This window comes from Dipodomys ordii, unplaced genomic scaffold (genome assembly GCF_000151885.1).
Source record: "Dipodomys ordii isolate 6190 unplaced genomic scaffold, Dord_2.0 Scaffold161, whole genome shotgun sequence".
Classification (NCBI taxonomy): Eukaryota; Metazoa; Chordata; class Mammalia; order Rodentia; family Heteromyidae; genus Dipodomys; species Dipodomys ordii.
Window position 1 is genome coordinate 1408485 of NW_012267377.1, and position 20852 is coordinate 1429336.

Consider the following 20852-nt stretch of genomic DNA (forward strand, 5'->3'; position numbering starts at 1 on the left):
TCTGGCTCCTTCGTCCCGGACTCTCTGTGTGAGGGCTCAGGTATGGCCCCAGCTGCAGTCTCCGCCATGACCCTGAGGCCGTCGCCGTGGCGGCTGCTGGCAAGTGCTCATATGTGTCTTCTTGCCTTGGCTTTCCCTCTCTTGTCTAACTCTCTGTCCTGTGATTGCACACTTGGTGTGATTCTCTGGCTTAGGACTGTTCACTGGAACTTTAAAACTGCTTTCTATGGGAGAGCTTGTTCGGATTCCAGCTTCTCCTCTGCCATCTTCCTGTGACCTCTCCCCTTATTAGATTTCTTGATTCTAGCCATTCTAACTGGGTGAGGTAGAATCTCAATGTTGTTTTGATTTGCATTTCTTTTTATGGCTAGAGAAGTTGAGCATTTCTTCCTGTGTATATTGGCCATTCTTATTTCTTCTTCAGAGAAGTTTCTCTTTAAGTCTTCAGCCCACTTATTTATTTATTTATATTGTGACAATACTGTACAGAGGAGTTACAATTACATGGGCAAGATAATGAGCACATTTCTTATCAAGCATTGTAGCCTCCTCCTTTGTTTCCCTTTCCTATCTTCCCCCCTACTCTCCCCGCCCCCCCCACCCCCGCACGAAAGTTGTAAAATTTGTTTGTGACATAACGACTAGTACATCTCATTGTTGCAATGCAGATCACTTATTTATTGGGCAGTTGTTCCTTTGAGGATTTTTTGTTGGGGATTCAATTTTTTGAGTTCCAAGTATATTCTAAATATGAGACCCTTGTCTGTTGTATGACTAATGAAGATCTTCTCCCAATCCTTGGGTTTTCTATTGATCTTGCTAGCTATGTCCATGCAGAAGCTCTGCAGCTTCATGCAATCCCATTTTGGACTTTAGATTTCTAAAAATTCCTTTTGCAGGGCACATTGATTCTTACATTGATTCTGTATCTTTTTTTTTGGCCAGTCCTGGGGTTTGAACTCAGGGCCTGAGCACTGTCCCTGAACTTCTTTTGCTCAAGGCTAGCAGTCTACCACTTGAGCCACAGCATCACTTCTGCTTTTTTCTGTTTATGTGGTATTGAGAAACCCTGGGCTTCATGCATGCTAGGCAAGCACTCTACCGTGAGGCCACATTTCCAGCCCCAGCTGATTCTTTTGAATAATGTTTCAATATGCATGTTGTGTGATGTGTTTCTTTGATATCAATTTCATTTTCTTTGGATATGTTGTTGGTGGATTGCTGGGTCATACAATACTTCAAATTTTAATTATTTTTTTTAAAGATTTAAGTAGTCTTTTAAAAATAAACCAATGTATCAATTGAACAAAGGGATTTTGTCATGATATTCCACACAGGCAGATGTTGTACTTTATCTGAGACTCAGTTGCTCTCCTTTTCAGTCTGTCCCCTCTCATTCCTGTTTTCCACAGATTTCAGTGAGTTTTCTTTTCATCTTCATAGCAGATACCATGTATTTGGATATTATTCATCTTCCTCCATTCTCTTTTCTTCTTCCCAATCACTTGTTCTCCCACACAGTGGGGATTTCCAGCTTATAGGTGCTATGGACTTATTCTGTAGCTGGAAATGTGGTTCTGTTGCTAAGGCCCTTTGCCTTGCCTTGTGTTGCTCTTGTGTTTTAGTTACCCCCCCCTTCCCCAGCAAGGAGAGTTGAGAATGGGCTTGCAGTGTTTTGCTGTTTTACTCAGTTTCATTTATTTCTTCTTGTGCTTCTGCTGTCCTGTCACCTCTTTCATGATTCCTGAAGCCCTTTCTCCCCTTCATTAGAATATAGTCTGTTTGGAGTCATTCAACTTTTCTCATTCATCAGCCAAAAACAGTGGATGGTTCTATTTTCCAAGTTGCTTCTCTCCTCTTTCTCTTTCTAGTACTGATCGTCAAAATAATAAAAACCAAGTAACTATTATCCATCTTCTGGAGACTTAACTAAAGAGGGATAGGCATCTTAGTTAGATGACGTATTAAAGGCAGGATATTGGACAAAATGAACCTTTGAGATAGTTTTACAGTTTAGAGGAGAGTTTGTTAAATGTAGGATTGATGGTTTACAGATCTTGGCACACATGAATGCTGTTTTCATGTTTCATAAACTAGAACCATTAGATTTGTTTTAGTTTTTCTGATTCGTAACACAGAAAGTTAGAGCTCAGCAAACTATAACCAGCATAGAAACTATAACTAGAAAAGGTTTTTTTTTTCTTGAAAAACAATGTGGATAGAAGCAAAATAGCTTTTCAAACTCTGTCCTACTGTGTTCCTTAAAAATATCACATTTTCCAATCTTTCATTCCATTTTTTCCCAGTCTTACCCTATTTAAACTCATGAGGACCGCCAGCTAGATGATATTTTGGGCATCTCTCTGTGGGAGCTAAGTCAAAATGATTTAGATGGTTTTTAGTTACTAGAGCCATGAAAATAGTGTGATTGGTGTTTTTAAGAAATTTTGAAAATCCTTAATTTTGTGTACTTTTTAATGTAGGTTCCCAATGAACAGATTCTTTCACTTATTTTGGCTACAATTTTGCAATAGGACATGTTTCTCTGTAGATGCATTAGATAGTTTGAAACTCACTCAGGTTGTATAAAGCCATCCCATATGAAAGCTGGCCATTATCATGACTGTACTTGGAGAAATGACAAATCAGCTCACACACTTAAAATTCTTGCTCTTTAGCAGTGGTCTGAAAAGGAGAAAGGTTGAATCTCATGATAAAATGATAATATGGAGGTGAAGTGATAGCAGAACAGAAGCTTTTGGATCAGAATTCCTGAGTTTCAGCTAGTTTCCATTTTGCGAAGTTAATTTGATGAGTTACTTTGTTATCTAAATATTTCTTTCATAATCTGCAATGTAGAAATAATGTTGGTGCCATATAGCATTACTGCTGAGTGTTAAATGTGACAACTTATGTTTGCAACTTTTTAATAAATCTGAATAAACGTTACATGTATATTGTGGAGATAAGGGAGACCTGGAGAGAACTTCGTACTGTTTTACTGACTACAACCAAGTTACGAATCCAAACCTGATAATGAAGCTTTGATTAAGGAAGGAAAAAGAACCTAGAAAAATGGTCAAAGCAACAGATTTGGGTCATTGGATCTGGGATATCCACTTGACTTCTCTACTAAATAATTGTAAACTCTTACTGTATTTTCTTAATCTAATTGTTCCTTAGCACATTATCTGTAATAAGAATTGCTTGCATTTAATGCTTGTTTTAAACAGCTAGTTAGATAATAGTTTTGAAAGTGCCCTATAGGTATTATATTTTATAAATCCAGTTATAACTAAGTTATAACTTTAAAGTTTAGAAGAGCAGAAAGGTTTAACCTATTACTAGAAAGAAACGGACAGTGTTAGGTAATGAATTATGGAAAGAGGGATTTAGAGAATGTCACCTATCAATCAGCATGTTCCATTTTAGTGGAGTCAGTCACCTATCTGATGTGGTGAATTCATCCTGGGATGATTCAGAGAGGTTTTTCTTTCTCCTGCCCCTTATGGTCTCAGTTGTCTTCTTTTCTTCTATCCCCTGGGTCCCACTTTGTGATGTTTTGGCCTCTTGCCTGTGTTTTGATGAGGTTGAGCTGGAGTTCTGTGAATGCATGATGGATTGGGAGCTTCAAACCTTCAAAATGTGACTAAGTGAAATATTCTTCTGGTTCCAGTCTCTAGGTGAAACAGGAAGACCCTTCTTTTGGGACTGTTTACCACACATAGCCTAACTTTAGTGCACTGCAGTGTTGAATCTGACACTGAGCAGCAGAGACTGTTCTTTAAGCAACAAATACAGTTTTCTGCTCCTTTGTTTTGCTAATAAGGGAATTGAACTCTATAATCTTTTTGGGTTATAGAAAAATGATTTATATCAGACATCTTGGTGTCACTGAGGAACCTAGGTGGTAGGTTTTGTTATGCCTATTTACATAGGAGTGAGGGTAAAAAGGGAGTAAACTTCACTTTGAGTTCCATGTTTTGGCCAATAAAAGGAAATTATTTCACTCAGAGTTCCTTTGGGGGAAATTTGTAGATGAATGCCACTGCTAGTATGTTTTTGCACCCAGGAATGGTTGGAGTGGCTTATGCTTGGAATGGAAGGTGTAGAGAAGATGCTGTATAGTTACAGTGTCTGAGCCTGTGAAAAGTAAAGGAAGGGACTTGATGATCTTGTGTTGTGAGCCCTAAAGTCCTCTTTTAATCTTCCTCACGTGCTCTTATTGATTAAGGCTGCAAGCCATGTTAATAGTAGTTTTTGCAATGAAAATATTACCTTCATATTAAGGAACTTCATTTCCTATTGATTGTGTCTCCAAAATTCCTGTTTTTTCCCTTTCCCTTTCCGTTTTCCTTTCCCTTGCCTTGCCTTTCTGCTGCTCTCCCACAACTAATCGATACAAACTTAGGAATTCAAGTTTCTAAGTGTCTCTCACATCCATCCCCTCTGCTATGACTTGCATGAGAGTCTCATCTTGCCTCTCTCTTCTGAGAAGTTGTAATGTTATTCTGATGGGTCACCCAGATCCATACCATGTTCTTACAAAAAATCTCATTTATCATTTCTGTTGCTTTTAACATTCACAAGGTGCTTTTTTAAATGCTGATACTGGATTTGAACTTGGGCTGGGATCTGTCCCTTGACAGGCAAGTGCTCTACCACTTGAGCCACACAGTTCTACTTGTGGCTTTTTGTTGGTTAACTGGACATAAGAATCTTATGCCATGGGCTAAACTGAGATATACAGATCTCAGCCTCCTGAGTAGCTAGGATGACAGGCATGAACTACTGGTGCCTGGCTCACAAAGTACTTTTTTAAATGCACATTTTTCTTACTTAATTCACATATAAAACAATTATGTGAGCCGGGCGCTGGTGGCTCACGCCTGTAATCCTAGCTACTCAGGAGGCTGAGATCTGAGGATCGCAGTTCAAAGCCAGCCCAGGCAGGAGAGACTGTGACACTCCTATCTCCAATAAACCACCAGAAAACCAGAAGTGGCGCTGTAGCTCAAGTGGTAGAGCACTCTCCTTGAGCTGAAGAGCTGAGGGACAGCGCCCAGGCCCAGAGTTCAAGCCCCAGGACTGACCAAAAAAAAAAACAACAAAAAAAATTATGTGAGTATTATTGCTTAGCCATATTTGATAATTGAGGAAAAAACCCAAAGGAAGGCTAAGAATTTTCCAAAGGTTATACAGTTAAATGCTGGAAGAATATCTGAAAACCATTCATTAAAAATTTAAAATTTGAAATTAAAAATTTATGGACCCTTGATTTCCCTTATTTGCAATAATTAGTATACATATAGGATAATCTTATAAAGATGAGCTGAAAAGCTCAAAGCCAGGTACATATGACCATATAAGATGATGCTAAGTGAAATGAACCCCAAGATATGGACACAAGAAGTCTGTCTTTATTGTTATTGTTTTAAATGCACGATGTGATTTTATTTTATTTTTTTGTTGTTTCCTTTGTATGTTCTTTCCCCTATGGCATATCCCTTGTTGTCACTGTACTTGATTTTTGGTACCCTGCATCTTGTATATACATATGTCTAATCTGGGGAGGGGATGGGAATAACAAAATGCTGAAACAAGGACACAGGATGACCTATTGCAACAAGGATACCCACAGGACAGTATATTGGAAATGAACTTTACAGCTTTGGGGGAGGGGAGGATGGAGGATGAGGAGGAGGGAAGGTGGAGGAGGGAAAGGATAGTGGGACAACAACAAGGAAGGGAAGGGGTAACAATGATCTGCAAGGAAGTGGCGCTGTGACTCAAGTGGTAGAGCGCTAGCCTTGAGCTGAAGAGCTGAGGGACAGCGCCCAGGCCCAGAGTTCAGGCCCCACAACCAACAAAAACAAAAACAAAAACAAAAAACAAAAAAAACAATGATCTGCAAGTAATGTACGCATTGCCTTACTCGTATAACTGTAACCCCTCTGTCTTCACAATAAAATAACAAAAGAGAAAAAATATTGTCCCTAAGATAAAAACAAAAATTTCTGTAGATTATGTTAATTTAATGAATGACTCAGTAAAAAACTAAAATATGATATAGACACAGATACTTTTATTAAAAATAGAAATTAAGTCAACTACTTTAAAGGGAAAAAATTTTAAATTTTTATGAAGTAATTATATTGAATAACATAACTTAAAAGATTCCTTGTTTTGAACATATGCCAGGATTATTTGCAACTTCTTATATTATTTTTTAAAAAACAGGAGTTTAAATAATAATTTAGAAAAACAACTTGTCTTTCTTCCTTTCTTTTTCTATTCTATTCCATTTAGCAAATTCTGAACTTCATTATTATAACAATTATAGTAGATATTAATGAAAATGTTAAATAGTCTTAAATTGTGTATGGGAAATAGTATTTATTTTTCTTTAAGTTTGTGATTTAGGATATGTTGATGTAAAGGGAAAGACATAGAACAACATCTTTACAAGTAATTATATACTTTTTCCCCTTTTTTCCGTAGATTATGTGTGTTGCTAAAATAAAACTAATAATCCCTGCCTCATGAAAATTAAATTTTAATTTTCAAAGAAATATTTCAGATTTTATTTTTAACATTTTTAATTACAAAAATAAAAACTTGTAAAAATCTTATAGTTTTTTTTTTGGGGTCCGGTTGTGGGGCCTGAACTCTGGGCCTGGGCGCTGTCCCTCAGCTCTTCAGCTCAAGGCTAGCGCTCTACCACTTGAGACACAGTACCACTTCCGGCTTTTTTCTTTTTGCTTATGTGGTGCTGAGGAATCGAACCCAGGGCCTCAGGCATGCAAAGCAAGCCCTCTACCACTGAGCCACCTTCCCAGCCCAAAATCTTATAGTTTTTATACCTTTGACTCAGTTTCTTCTAATGTTAACATTTCACAAAATGGAGAAATACATTAACTAAGTTCATTTAGATCTCACTAGTTTTTCATTAGCATTCAGATGGTTTTATATTTTGGTTAGTTTTTGAGAACATGAATGAGAGAATGTAGGAAAGCATCATACTGAGTGGAGACAATAAAAGGATCTATGAATGAGTATGGAAAGTGAATAATTAGAAGACTCAATATTTGTGTTTAGTTTGTCTCCTCCCATTGATATGTCTAAAGTCTTAACTAGAGTGTCTTCCCTTGCAGTCTTCGTTGATTAGAGACATATCTCTGATGATGACAACTATCCTTTACAAAGGATTTACATGAATTGAAAGATCTAAATACATTTAAAACGCAGTCTGAATAACTATAAAAAATAAAAATAGCACTGTGAGTTCTAAGAATTACAATTTTGTAAAGTAAAAATATTTCTCGATTTCTAACAGTTTATGTATCAGTTTAAATCTACTTCTTCCAATAAATTGTGGTGAGATGCTAGGGCATTTGTTGAACAAGTTTAATTTCATCCCCAGAAGTTTTTTTTTCCCTCAGAGGTATTTTTTATTAAGAATTCGGAGTGATGAATCCCTGTGCTAGTTTGTATAAGGTGACATGAACACCCCATTTATTCTAAATTTAAGGAGAAGGGAGTCCTTGTTTTATTAGCAGAGCACAAGGCACCACTGGAGCTTCATATGTGGACCAAAATGTCATGTTTGCATTTAACCCATCTCTTCTCAGATTCTGTTTTACTGCACTGAAATAGCTACTTCATAGTGACAATGTGGTTCTCTGTGGGGCTTCCTGCATAATAAATACTAACATGTTTTTATTTCCTTTTTTCCTCTGGCATTGTGACAATAATGACAGGGATTTATTTATGATGGATTTTTATAGTGTGGTATCATAGCTCTAGGAAACCATTGCTAAATCTGAGATCCTAAAGATTTATTCTTCTGTTTTATAATTCTAGATTTTCTGTTTTGGTCTATTCTTCAGTGTGAACTTTATTTTTAAATTGTAAACTGGCAGTTTATAGTTGTATATGTGTATGAGGTACAAAGTGATGTTACAATTTGCTTATGCAATGTGGAATAATTAAAGCCAGCTAATATATTCATTGCCTGAAATATTCATTATTTTGTTGGAGAACATTTGAAATTTAATTTCTTGGCAATTTTAAAATGTATAATATTTATTATCCATTATGCTGTGTTATAGAACTCAAAAACAAGTATCTTCCTTCTTACTAGCTGAATACTCTCTGGTATCCCATGGCCATAGTACCTATGGCCATCATCCCTACGCTGCCACTCCCCAACCTCTAGCCTAGGTAATCATTGGTTATTTCTGAGTTTAATTGTATGTGAACAAGTGCTATTCCACCTATTGTAATGCTCTCTAATTCTTTCCATGTTGTTGCAAAAGACCCAGTTTTCTTCTAAAGGCTGAATCTGATTTTATTATGTATATGCATCATGTTTTCTTTATCCATTAATTTACTGATGGACACTTATGTTGATTCTATAATTTGCTCATTGTGAATAGTATTGCAGTGAAGATGGGCATGCAGATAACCCTTTGCTGAATAGATGTCATCTTTGGATAGATACCCCAAATTGGGTTTGCTTGGTCATATGATAATTATATTTTTAGTTTTGTGAAGAACTTCCAGTTTTTTCTTTAAAAATTATAAACATAAAAAATTAAAATTTAAAACATAAAAATATTAATTTTTCTTTAATAATTACTGTATGAACTTACATTCTCACAAACAACATGCAAGTAGAACTCAGTTTTTTTTGGGGTGCTGGAGATTGAACTGAGTACTTACAGTGCTAGGCAAATGGTCTACCACTGAGCTATGCCCCCTAGCTTTTAAAAATATTTTAATATATTTTTTATTGTAAAAATACTGTACAGAAGGGTTACAGTTACATGAGTAAGGTAATGAGTACATTTCCTATCAAACATTGTTACCTCTTCCTTTGTTTTTTCCCCTACCACCCCTTCCCTCAACACCTCCCTGACACTTTCCCCCACCCCCAAGTTGTAAAGTTCCTTTTCAACATAGTGTCTTGTACATCTCATTGTTACAGTGGGTCAACCTGTATCCTTAGTTCAGCATTTTGTTATTTCCCTTCCCCTCCCCAAATTAGAAAAATGTATATACAAGATGCAGGGCATGGGAATCAAATACAGTGAAAACAGTGGTTATACCATGGGGGAAGAACATATAAAAGAAACAAAAAATTCACACAGTACATTATAAATATGTTAAAAACAATAGCAAGCAAGAAAAAACCACTTGTATCCCTATCTTGTGGTTCATTTCGCTTAACATCATCTTATATGGTCATATCTGCATAGCTACTGACCTTTTCTATTTGTCCTAGACATATACTAGTTATTGCAAATAGGGGAAACCATGGGACCTATGTTTCTTTGGGCCTGGATTACTTCACGTAATACAATTTTTTCCAAGTCTTTCCATTTCCTAACAAATGGGGTAGTGTCATTCTTTCTGATGGAGGCATAGAATTACACACACACACACACACACACACACACACACACACACACACACACACACACACACCATTTTCTCTGTCCATTCAACTACTGAGGAGCATATAGGTTGGTTCCATATTTGGGTAAATGGCCACAAGTGGGATTGTTGGGTCATAGGGGAGCTCTATGTGGAGTCTTTTGAGGAATCTCCATACTACTTTTCAGAGTGATTGAACAAGTTTACACTCCCACCAACAATGCAGTAGGGTTCCCTTTTGGCCACATTCCCTCCAGCATCTGTTGTTATTAGATTTCTTGATTCTAGCCATTCTAACTGGGGTGAGGTGGAATCTCAACATTGTTTTGATTTGTATTTCTTTTATGGCTAGAGAGGTTGAGCATTTCTTCATGTGTCCATTGACCATTCTTATTTCCTCTTCAGAGAAGTTTCTCTTCAAGTCTGTAGCCCACTTACTTATTGGGCAGTTGTTTCTTTGAGGATTTGTTGTTGGGGGCTTTAATAGCTTGATAGTTATTTATTTATTTTTTCTGGTTGGTTGTGGGGAGGAACTCTGTGCCTGGGTGCTGTCCTTCAGCTCTTCATCTCACTTGAGCCACAGTGCCACTTCTGGTTTTCTGGTGTTTAATTGGAGATAAGTCTCATGGACTTCCCTGCCTTGGCTGGCTTTGAACTGTGATCCTCCAATCTCAGCCTCCTGAGTAGTTAGGATTATAGGCGTGAGCTACCGGTGCTTGGCTGAGAGTTAATTTTTGTACTTACTGTGAGGAGAGGGTTCAGTTTTATTCTGTGCATCATTAAAAATTAATTTCATTGTTATCATTAAAGTGTTATTCAAAGAGGCTGCCATTTCATAATTAATACATTTCTTTCTCCCTTTTTTTTAAATGTCACCCCTTTCTTTACTTTCCTCCAGTTTCCCCATCCTGTTCCTGCCCACAAGTTATATAGGTTATTTTCCACAAAGTGTATACTGAATAGCATGATTACATTCATTCACCCTTCCTCCCTCCTTTTCTGTTCCTCCTCTTTACCCTCCCCTTCAATAAAACCTCCAAAGCAAAAACAAACACCACCACCACCACCACCATCACCACCACCACTACCAAACCTATGTTTTTTTGTGTGTGTGTGTGTGCCAGTCCTGGGGCTTGAATTCAGGGCCTGGACATTGTCCCTGAGCGTTTTCGCTCAAGGATAATGTTCTACCAGTTGAGCCACAGCTTGACTTCCAGATTTTTAGTAGTTAATAGGAAAATAAGAGTCTCATGGACTTTCTTGTCAAGTTTGGCTTTAAACCATGATTCTCAGATCTCAGCCTTCTGAGCAGCTAGGATTGCAGGTATGAGCCATCTGCACATGGCTCTTGTGGAAGATTTATAATCATAAATTCAATCTTTCTAGTTAAGGTTTGTATATTCATTTTTCTATATAGTCCTTAGTTCCATTACTTTATGTTTTTAGGATGTGTGTGTATGTGTGTGTGTGCATGCATGCGTGCATACGCACGCACATATGCCCACTGGTCTTGGGGGTTGAACTCAGGGCCTGAACACTGTCTCTGAACTTTTTCCTCAAGGCTAATACTCTACCACTTGAGCAACAGCTCTACTTTTGGAGTTTTGATGGTTTATTATAAACATTTTATTGAGTTTCCTACTCTGGCTGGATTTGAAACATGATCCTCAGATCTCAGCTAGGATTTTAAGCTTTTCTAAAGGAATTTATAATTTCATTTTTCCAATTTGTTTGGCATGCAGTTCTTAATAGTTTTCCATATAATTTTTTAAAATAAGTACTGGCAATTGACTCAGGACCTCACTTGCTAGGCAAATACTCTACTATTTTAGTCACATCCTTGTCCTTTACCTTTTAGTTTTTTTTTTTTTTTGTTTTGTTGGTCATGGGGCTTGAACTCAGGGCCTGGGTGCTGTCCCTCAGCTCTTCAGCTCAAGGCTAGCACTCTACCACTTGAGCCACAGTATACCACTTCCAGTTTTTTCTGCTTATGTGGTACTGAGGAATGGAACCCAGGGCCTCATGCATGCAAGGGAAGCACTCTACCACTGAGCCACCTTCCCAGCCCTAGTTTATTTTTTTATGAAGTTTTATGCTTTTAGCCAGGCTGGTTTCAGACCAAGATCCTACTACCTCTGCCTCCAGTGAATCTGGGAAAAAAGCATTTTATTATGCCCATACCCTCCTTTTTAATTCTGAAATGTCACTACAGTAGTGATGTTCTTTCTTTTATTTCTGATTTCAGTTATTTAACTCTTTTTTTTGAAAATTAAGCTAATTTTTTTTTCTTACCAAATTTGTCTTTCTAGAGAACTGACGTAAGAAAGATTTTCTGTATTGCTTTTCTATTATTTTTACTTTTTAAAATTTTTTATTCAAATCTGTATTATTTCCTTCCTCTCTCTTGCTTCAGTTTTAGTTTATTCTTAAGATGGAATAAAGGTAGGCTATTGATCTGAGATCTTTCTTCTTTTTAAATGCAGACATATTAATGTCCCACAAACAGTGCTTTAGTTGCATTCTGTAAGTTACAAACTCTTGTACTTTTATTTTCATTCATATCAAAATATTTTCTCATTTCCTGTGTTATTTCTGCTGCTACTTACTAATATTTTGGGACTGTGTTGCTGTTACATAGTTTTGAGTTTTCCAAAGGTACTTTGTCACTAATTTTATCCCATTGTGATTTGCAAATGTATCTCGTATGAATTCAATTCTTTTTTTCTTTCTTCTTCCTTGTTGTTCTCCCTTTTACCTCCATCCTCCTCATCCATCTTCTCCTCTTCCTCCTCTTCCTTCTCCTCCTTTTCCTCCTTCTTCTTTTCCTCCACCTCTTCTTTCTTCCTTCTTCCTTTTTTTTGGTGCTGGTGATCTAACTAGGAAATTATGGATGCAAGGTAAAAACTCTACAGGTGAGCTACATTCTGGATTATGAATTAACTTCTTTTAAATTTCTTTTCTTTTCTACTGGTAATGGGGCTTGAAATGGGGTTTGAACTCTGGCCAAGCACTGTCTCTGAGCTTTTTTGCTCAAGGCTAGTGCTTTCCCACCCAAGACACAGCTCTTCTTTTGGCCTTTTAAGGATAAGAAAGAGTCCCACTGACTTTTCCTTCCCAGGCTGGCTTTGAACTCTGATCTTTAGATCTCAGCTTCGCAAGTAGCTAAGATTACAGATGTGAGGGACTGGTGCCCGGCAACTTTTTTCAAATATCTTATTATTTATCTTCTATTTACTTGTTTCATCTACTATTCATACTTTCCTACTGAAGTTTCCTATTATCATTCTTAATATTATTTTTTCTTGGGTTATTTATTTCTTCTTTCAAAGCTTTTTTTTCCTTTTCAAATTTTGTCATTTCTGTCAGGTAACATATATGCTTATAACTTTTATGTCTTTATAATACTTTGAGCCTTTTTGATTTAAAAAAAAAATCTCTTTTCTCACCGGGCGCCTGTGGCTCACGCCTGTAATCCTAGCTACTCAGGAGGCTGAGATCTGAGGATCATGGTTCAAAGCCAGTCCAGGGAAGGAAAAGCCCGTGAGACTTATCTACAATAAATCATTAGAAAACCGGAAGCGGTGCTGTGGCTCAAGCAGTAGAGCTCTCGCCTTGAGCTGAAGAGCTCAGGGCTAGTGCCCAAGCCCAGAATTCAAGCCCTACGACCGCCAAAAACCAACCAAACAAACAAACAAAAAACTCTTTTCTCTAGCAATTATAAAATCCAGTACTAATTGGGCCACTTTAGCTTTCTTATGGCTGCTGTTTGAATTATATATGTTTTCTATATTTTTATTTTCAACCTATTTGTATTTCTGAATCTAAAGTCTGCTATTAGGCCTCTTTCAGTTGTTTGGCACAAATAATCATTTAACTCATGGACAATGTTGTCTCTAATACATGAGTGACATGATATCAATATTTGTAATTTATTTATTGTTATTAATGTTTACTTAATATCCACACATCTCATGTTAAAATTTTGAATAATGTGATGATGCTTCAGAATGTTAGGCATATATTCATATGTACATAGCTTTTGACCTCTGCTGCTTGTCCTGGACATATATTAGTTATTGCAGATACGGGAAACCATGGGACCTATGTTTCTTTGGGCCTGGCTTACTTCACTTACTGTGATTTTTCCAAGTTTTTCCATTTCCTAACAAATGGGATAGTGTCATTCTTTCTGATGGAGGCATAGAATTCCATTGTGTATATATATATAAAACATTTTCTTGATCCATTCATCTACTGAAGAGCATCTGGGTTGGTTCCATATCTTAGCTATGGTAAATAATGCTGTGATAAACATAGTTGTGCTGGTAGCTTTAGTATGGCCTTGTTTATGATTGTGTAAGATGATGCTAAGCAAAATGAACCCCAAGATAAGGACATGAGAGGTTTTCTCTTTCTTGCTGTTGTTTTGAATGTACTTATAATGTGCTATGTGATATGGTATACCCCCTGTTTTCACTGTATTTGATTCCGGTGTCCTTCAACTTGTATATACATTTTTCTAATTTGGGGAGGGGAAGGGAAATAACAAGATGCTGAAATAAGGATACAGGTTGACCCACTATAACAATGAGATGTACAAGATACTATGTTGAAAAAGAACTTTACAACTTTGGGCTGGGGAGGGAGGAGTTGGGGAAGTGTGGAGGGCAGGGATGGTAGGGGAAAAACAAAGGAGGGGGTAACAATGCTCGATAGGAAATGTACTCATTACCTTACTCATGTAACTGTAATTGTATCTTTTCAATAAAAATATATATTAGGCATAATCTTTACTTTTAGGAAATTTAAAATACAATGTAAAGAGTTTATCATTTTAGTTATTCTTATGGTATGAGAACTCTAGAGGATAAAATATAATTATATTTATTTTATAGTGAGAGTAGAGCTATTATAAACTTAAGTTTGAAATTGTCTCTCTTAATACAGTCACCTTCAATCCCAATGAAAAACTGAACTTTAAGTTTATAATTCAATTTCTATAAAATTTTGACAAAAATGAAGGCTGCCAGATAATCCCAGGTTTCCTGACAATATATACCTGGAAATTGCATTGTAAAGCAGGGGAAAACTTTTGGCTATTGTACAGTCCAACATTTATATATATATATATTTTAAAACATCATTTAGTACTCTTGTAAGAGAACTAACACGGTGTACACATAGGTTGCAGGAAAGGAAACTCATTTCTAAAAATGATTCAACAGCAGCTAGAATTACCGAATAAGGGCATGAATGAATGAATGTGTCAACCAGATGAAATATGAAGTGTGAGCTTTTTAGATAGTTTGTGCAATGAAAGCCTTAACAAAATTTAAAGTAGCAAAATGTAGAAAATGTCAGATACACTGACTGCTGGTTTGTACAGAAGACTTCTTGGGTGTCAAGCCATCTTCTAATAGCTTTACATGTAAAACAAAGATTAGATTGTCAAATCAGATTAGTGTGAATTGGAGTTGTTATCCAGTGTTAAACTTTATTTACAATTTTAAGAATATAAGCAATAATAAGGACATGTAAAACAAAGAGTGGTTCTGAATGTTGAGAAAGGTTACTGGAATTTCCCTTTTATGATAGACAACACTGTCAAACCCAGACTAGTAGATAATATCCTTCATGAAAGACTTGAGTTGTCTATTACAACACAGCATTATTGACTCCATTACTCCATTATATTATTGATTCTAATGACTCCATTTCCAACCTGGATTGTTACATGGTTCATGCCATGCATATCTCTTCCTCTACCTATAGGTTTTAGGCTTATCATAGTACTCTGAAATAAGAATTTTCATGCCAAAAGCTTTTATAGACAGTTATGCATTCCTCTTAAAGAAAATGCCAATAGGATATTTGCCAACCATTAGCATATCTATAAGGAAATTAAACTAGATTTTGTGCTTTCTTTAAAAATTATTTTATTATCTTAAAATAGTTGTATAAAGAGGTTTAATTCATCATGTCAGTTAATGAATGTATCATGCTCATTGTTACCCCTTCCATCATTCTTTCTCCCTCCCATCTATCCCAACCTCAATAGTTTCCTAGCTCCATTTTCACATGTGTACATTGAATATTATACTTGTATCTGCTCACCATCCCTTTCTCCATTCATCTGCCTCCGTCCCCTAAAGTCCTACCCCTGAGCCATGACATGTCTCAGCTTCCTAGTATTTGTACTGTTAATAAGCCTCCTTACTCCTTCATTAGCTGTCTGTTAATTGTTCAGAGGGGTGGAAATCTTCCTTTGTATATACTATACTTTAGTTAGTTTGATTGTGTATATATGTAAATGGCCCATATATTTATTTGCAAATGATAAAATGTTGTTGTTCTAGATGTATTCATAAAATTCTGTTTTATATCATATTATACATACATATATAGGTATATCTATATAATAGATATAATCTACATATATCAGGTATCTATGTATGTATGTATGTTTGTTTGTTATTTTTGTGGTTTCTGTTTTTTTTTTCAGAGATTCAACCTATGAGAGAAAAGTACTGCTTTACTTTCTTTCCTAACAAATTGACTCAATTTGTTCAAATTTAATTTTTTTGGGTTTGAAGACAATGAAATACACTGACAAGGAATTTAGTTGTTTTGTTTTTTAAATCTTTATTTCATTTGGTTTGTTTTAACTTGGTTAGTAGGAGCTTAGGAGAGAAATTGGTGATATAAACAGAATATATGTGGTGTTTATTAACAGCAGCTATCTTGCTTTCTGTACCTTTTGACTTGTTTGTAAGTGAGACAAAGGGTGAACTCACTACACAATGCTGACAATGAAATATACTAATTGTGGAGGAGGTATTGGAAGGAATAGCTGTGGGAAAGCGAGGAATGGGATGACACTGTTAAAAAAGAAATATACTTATTACTTGGCTTATGTCACTGTAACCCCTTTTTATATCTCCTTGATAGTAACAATAAAAATAAATATATTCTCATCACCAACAGATATCTCCATAATTTATTGTGTTAATTTGTGCATATACCTGCATATATAATTTTTATGTAATTTTCATGTAATCTCAGAATATTTGGGAAATCATATGGTGGTTTAATGTTTAATATCCTCTGCTTTTCCCAATCCAATCTTCACATCAGGATGGAGATCCAGTTCGTCCAGGAGTGGCTATGACTGATCTGGCTACTGGCCTGTATGCTTACGGAGCCATCATGGCCGGACTGATACAGAGATACAGAACTGGAAGAGGACTGTTCATCGATTGTAATCTGCTATCTTCTCAGGTACATTTGAGATGATCATGTAAAAACATTTGTTTGGGTGATACCTTCTTAGATTAAATCCTCCTCCTCTGCCTCCTCTTCCTTCAATTCTTCTTCTTCCTCCTCCTCCATTTCTTTCTCTTCCTCCTCCTGCTCCTCCTCTTGCTCCTCTTTCTCTTGCTCTTTTTCCTCCTCCTCCTTTTTAACTTTTTTGGTATTCAAGTGAACTCAGGATCTCAAACTCTTTTATTTTATTTTTTCCATTCAAGGCTGGTGGAGTACTACTTAAGGCACATCTCCACTCCCAGCTTTTTACTGGTTAATCAGAGATAAATCTTACTACTTTGTCTTCCCAGGGTGTCTTTGAACCTTGATCCTCAGATCTCACCCTTCTGAGTAGTCTGGATTATAATTGTAAGCCACAAATATCCAGCTCTGTAACTTCTTTTTACTTGAGTGTCTTCACCTCTGTGTGTGTGCATGTATTCATGCGTGCCAGGGACTCTTGGTAGTCTGGTGGTGTTTACCTTGGAATGATTCTTTTAAATTTATAAAATGGAGAAATTAGGATCCCAAAGTAAGATCATTTCTGTGTTATCACATATGTATTCAATGTTTATTCACATGTTAATCACTAGATATAAAAAGGAGCCTAATACTATTATTCTGAACATAAATGATATTTTAAAAAATCTTCAATAACAAATATATGAAAAGATGTTTAATATTTGTTGGTGATCAAATCAGGGATACTGATAAAAATAATTTGAAGTTTTGTTGTCTATGTGCATAACTGAAGAAAATGCTGAATTTTAGTTGGAGATTGATGGAAATAAAGATACACACAATATATGTATATGTGTGTGTGTGTGTGTGTGTGTGTGTGTGTGTCTACTCAATTAACTCTCACAATTCTATGACTCCAGATGAAGAAGTCCTAGTTTAGATAGTTCTCATTTATATTGTAGTAAATACTAAGCTAGTGGATTAAAAGGGTTAAGTCACTTTCAACATGACATTTTGCCTCCTTTTTTTTTTAAAAAAAAACTGGATCTGAACCAGATGCTGTACCATATGTGGAAGTTGATTCTGAATAGATAATTTTTCAAGGATAGAAAAAAGAAAATATCTAATTTGTGCAAGGAGACATTTTACTGTGGGAAAAATTACTTTCTAGACATAGAGACCTCAGTTGGGAATTTCAGACTTAAATGGCATACATGGGAAAATAGTATACTTGGAACACTGCTTTGGAGATTTTTTTCTCTTAGGCAAAATTAAGGAGGTGTATAGAAATTTTCAAAAAGCATCAGAATGGCTGAAGGTGAAATACTATGTATGAGTTTTTTTTAACAGCCTCTTTGAGTCATATAATTTTAGTGGTATAATAGAAAGATCAAAGATCTCTCCTCAAAGGAGTGATCTTGCTCCTTCAGGGAGAATCACAGATGCTAGATATGGGAAGTTGCTGTATGTGTGTACTTTCCTTTCCTAATTTTTTAGCTGTGAAAACCCTGAGGTAGGTTGAGACACTGGATAAAAGTTAAAAATCCAAGCCAGGCACCAGTGACTCATGCCTGTAATCCTAGCTATTCACAGGTCTGAGAACTGAGGACTACAGTTCAAAGTTAGCAGGGGCAGGAAAGACCATGAGACTTTTAACTCTAGTTACCAAGAAGTGAAGTTGTGGCTCAGGTAGTAGAGTACTAGCTTTGAGCAAAATTGCTCAGGACAGCACCCAGGAGTTCAAGCCCCAGGACCACCCTCCCCATCACACCAAAATTGCATTTTGCCACAATTATTTGATTATCATATAACTTCATAGTAGGGATACCATAGTTAACTTTGTCTTTCACTTTAAGATAACATCTATACATTCTAGATCCAAAATCCAATAAAAATGAAAATCTGCTATACATAAACAAGAGATGCTACTTTTAGAAACTTTTCAAAGTAGCATAATAGGAAACCAGTTTTTTAAAAAATATTTTATCTTAAAAAATATAAATGTTTACCTGCATTAAGTATGTTACACTTGCACTTAATTTCAGCTGCCTGGAAAAAGACTGAGATTTCATGCAGTGGTAAAAACAGGCTTTTCTATTTGTTTTGATTGGATTGTATAGGATAATGAATGATTATTACATTCAATGTCAGTTACTAAAAATGAAATTTTGTACTGTTCTTAAAAGCAATCTCGTGTACAATAGACAAATTATACTTGATTTCAATAGTAGCTAATTATTAGCTGAGAGATGATTGCATTGACCACAACAAAACCATTTTAAGTTGTTCATTGTGGAGACATAAGAATTGCCGGGATGTGGTTTGTAGTGGGCACCATTTTCTTTTTGTAGTTTCAAGGCTATAAACTTTTAACCCTTGTCATAAAATTCTTTTGATTTTCTTCTAGTCTTAATATGATTTAAAGCTGTTCATCCAAGATTGTCTAATGTCAGCATCTAAACAGTGTTCTCAGATGCTATTGGTAAATAACTAGGAAGTGGGTTTGGACGTGGTTCCAATTATTCTTTTGCTCTTACTCTTCTGTTGTGGCTTACAGAAATATCTTTGGGAAGTTCCAGTATCCTTCCTGTTCTTAATTGTACCCAGGATCCCTTAATTATACGACAATAAGTTCATTTGTTAACACCATAATTATTTTCACATATAGAGACTTTTGTCATTTCTGATGGCACTGTTCTTTTGCCATACTTGCATATTGTTCTAAATGTACATGAGCCTATTATGGTAGAACAAACTATTAACTCATATTGTTTTAACATATTTTTGTCAAAAAAGTTCCAAATCTCAAAACAAATATAGTTATTTGAAATTCATCTTTCTGTGTCTTTAGATACACCTTTGTTTCTGCTTTTTCTTTTTACTTATATCCTTTTAGAAACTAATTTTATTGATAAAGGAGAATGATGGGAGAAGGCTGGAGTGCATTATTTACATTGTTGGGAATGCCACAATGAAATTCTCCCATGAATAGCTAATTATCTTATTAAAATAAAAGTGACTTTTTTGAGGAATATATTACATATAAACTTTATACTATGTAGGTGACAACTTGATTTTTTAAAAGTTTAGTGCATTATATAACCATCACTCTAAATCAGTGTTTGAAATGACTATTCAGTCACCTCTGGTCTGGAATTTACCTATGGAAACCCGAGTGGACATTTTTTTTATTGTAAAGATACTGTACAGAGGGATTACAGTTATATGAGTAAGGTAATGAGTACATTTCCTATCAAGCATTGTTACCTCCTCCTGTGTTTTTCCCCTACCATCCCTTCCCTTCCTACCTCCCCAACTCCCTGCTTCCCACCACAAGTTATAAAGTTCATTTTCAACATAGTGTCTTGTATGCTGAGAAGACATTTTGAATGGGGGAGAATTTAGGATTAGATTCTCTTAGATAATTTAGAAGTCATTATGATTTCTATGGGCCCTAGGCATTTTTTCATTGTAGATTCTTTCATTTATGAAATCAATAAAAATTATTTTGTATGGATTTAAAGATGAGAATAATTATTATATAATTCATTATAATTACATTCACTTTCCTTCTTACTTTAAAAGAAATTAAAATTAAGATATTTTGTATACTGTAAAGTAATGTGAGGATTAGGTACTGTGCTTATAGTATCTAATTGATAAGACAGCTCTGGAAGAATTACAACAATAGTTTATAAGTATGCCATCTCTGTGAGGAAAGTTGTATATCCAAGGAGGCTAAATTATGCTTAAATATAGGCAGAAAACAGAAAGATACAGAGGCTTAATAGTCTGTGACCAATAAGTTCGACAGTAGAGTAAGGAAAGAGGAAAAGAGTTCAAGAAATTTTCTAGGTTCTGTTTTGATTTCCTTTTTCAAGTTTTTAAAGTTTTCATCATAGAGGTCCTTCACTTCTTTGGTTAAGTTAATTCCTAGGTATTTTATTTTTTGTGGGGCTATTACAAATGGAGAAAATGGGAAAAATTCCCATGCTCCTGGATTGGAAAGATTAACATCATGAAAATGACAATACTTCCCAAGGCTATCTACAAATTTAATGCGATACCTATCAAAATTCCAACCTCATTCTTCAAGGAAATAGAAGAGGCAATCCAAAAATTCATATGGAACAATAAAAGACCCTGAATAG

At 35.7% G+C, this 20852-nt stretch overlaps 1 protein-coding gene across 1 annotated transcript in view; it reads left to right on the plus strand.

Annotated features, from left to right (window-relative positions):
- Sugct (succinyl-CoA:glutarate-CoA transferase) overlaps window positions 1-20852 on the plus strand; it is a 637858-nt gene that overhangs the window by 98983 nt on the left and 518023 nt on the right. The window contains exon 7 of the mRNA XM_013033004.1: window positions 16573-16716. Within this exon, the coding sequence (XP_012888458.1) occupies window positions 16573-16716 (144 nt within the window). The remainder of the gene's footprint in view (window positions 1-16572; window positions 16717-20852) is intronic.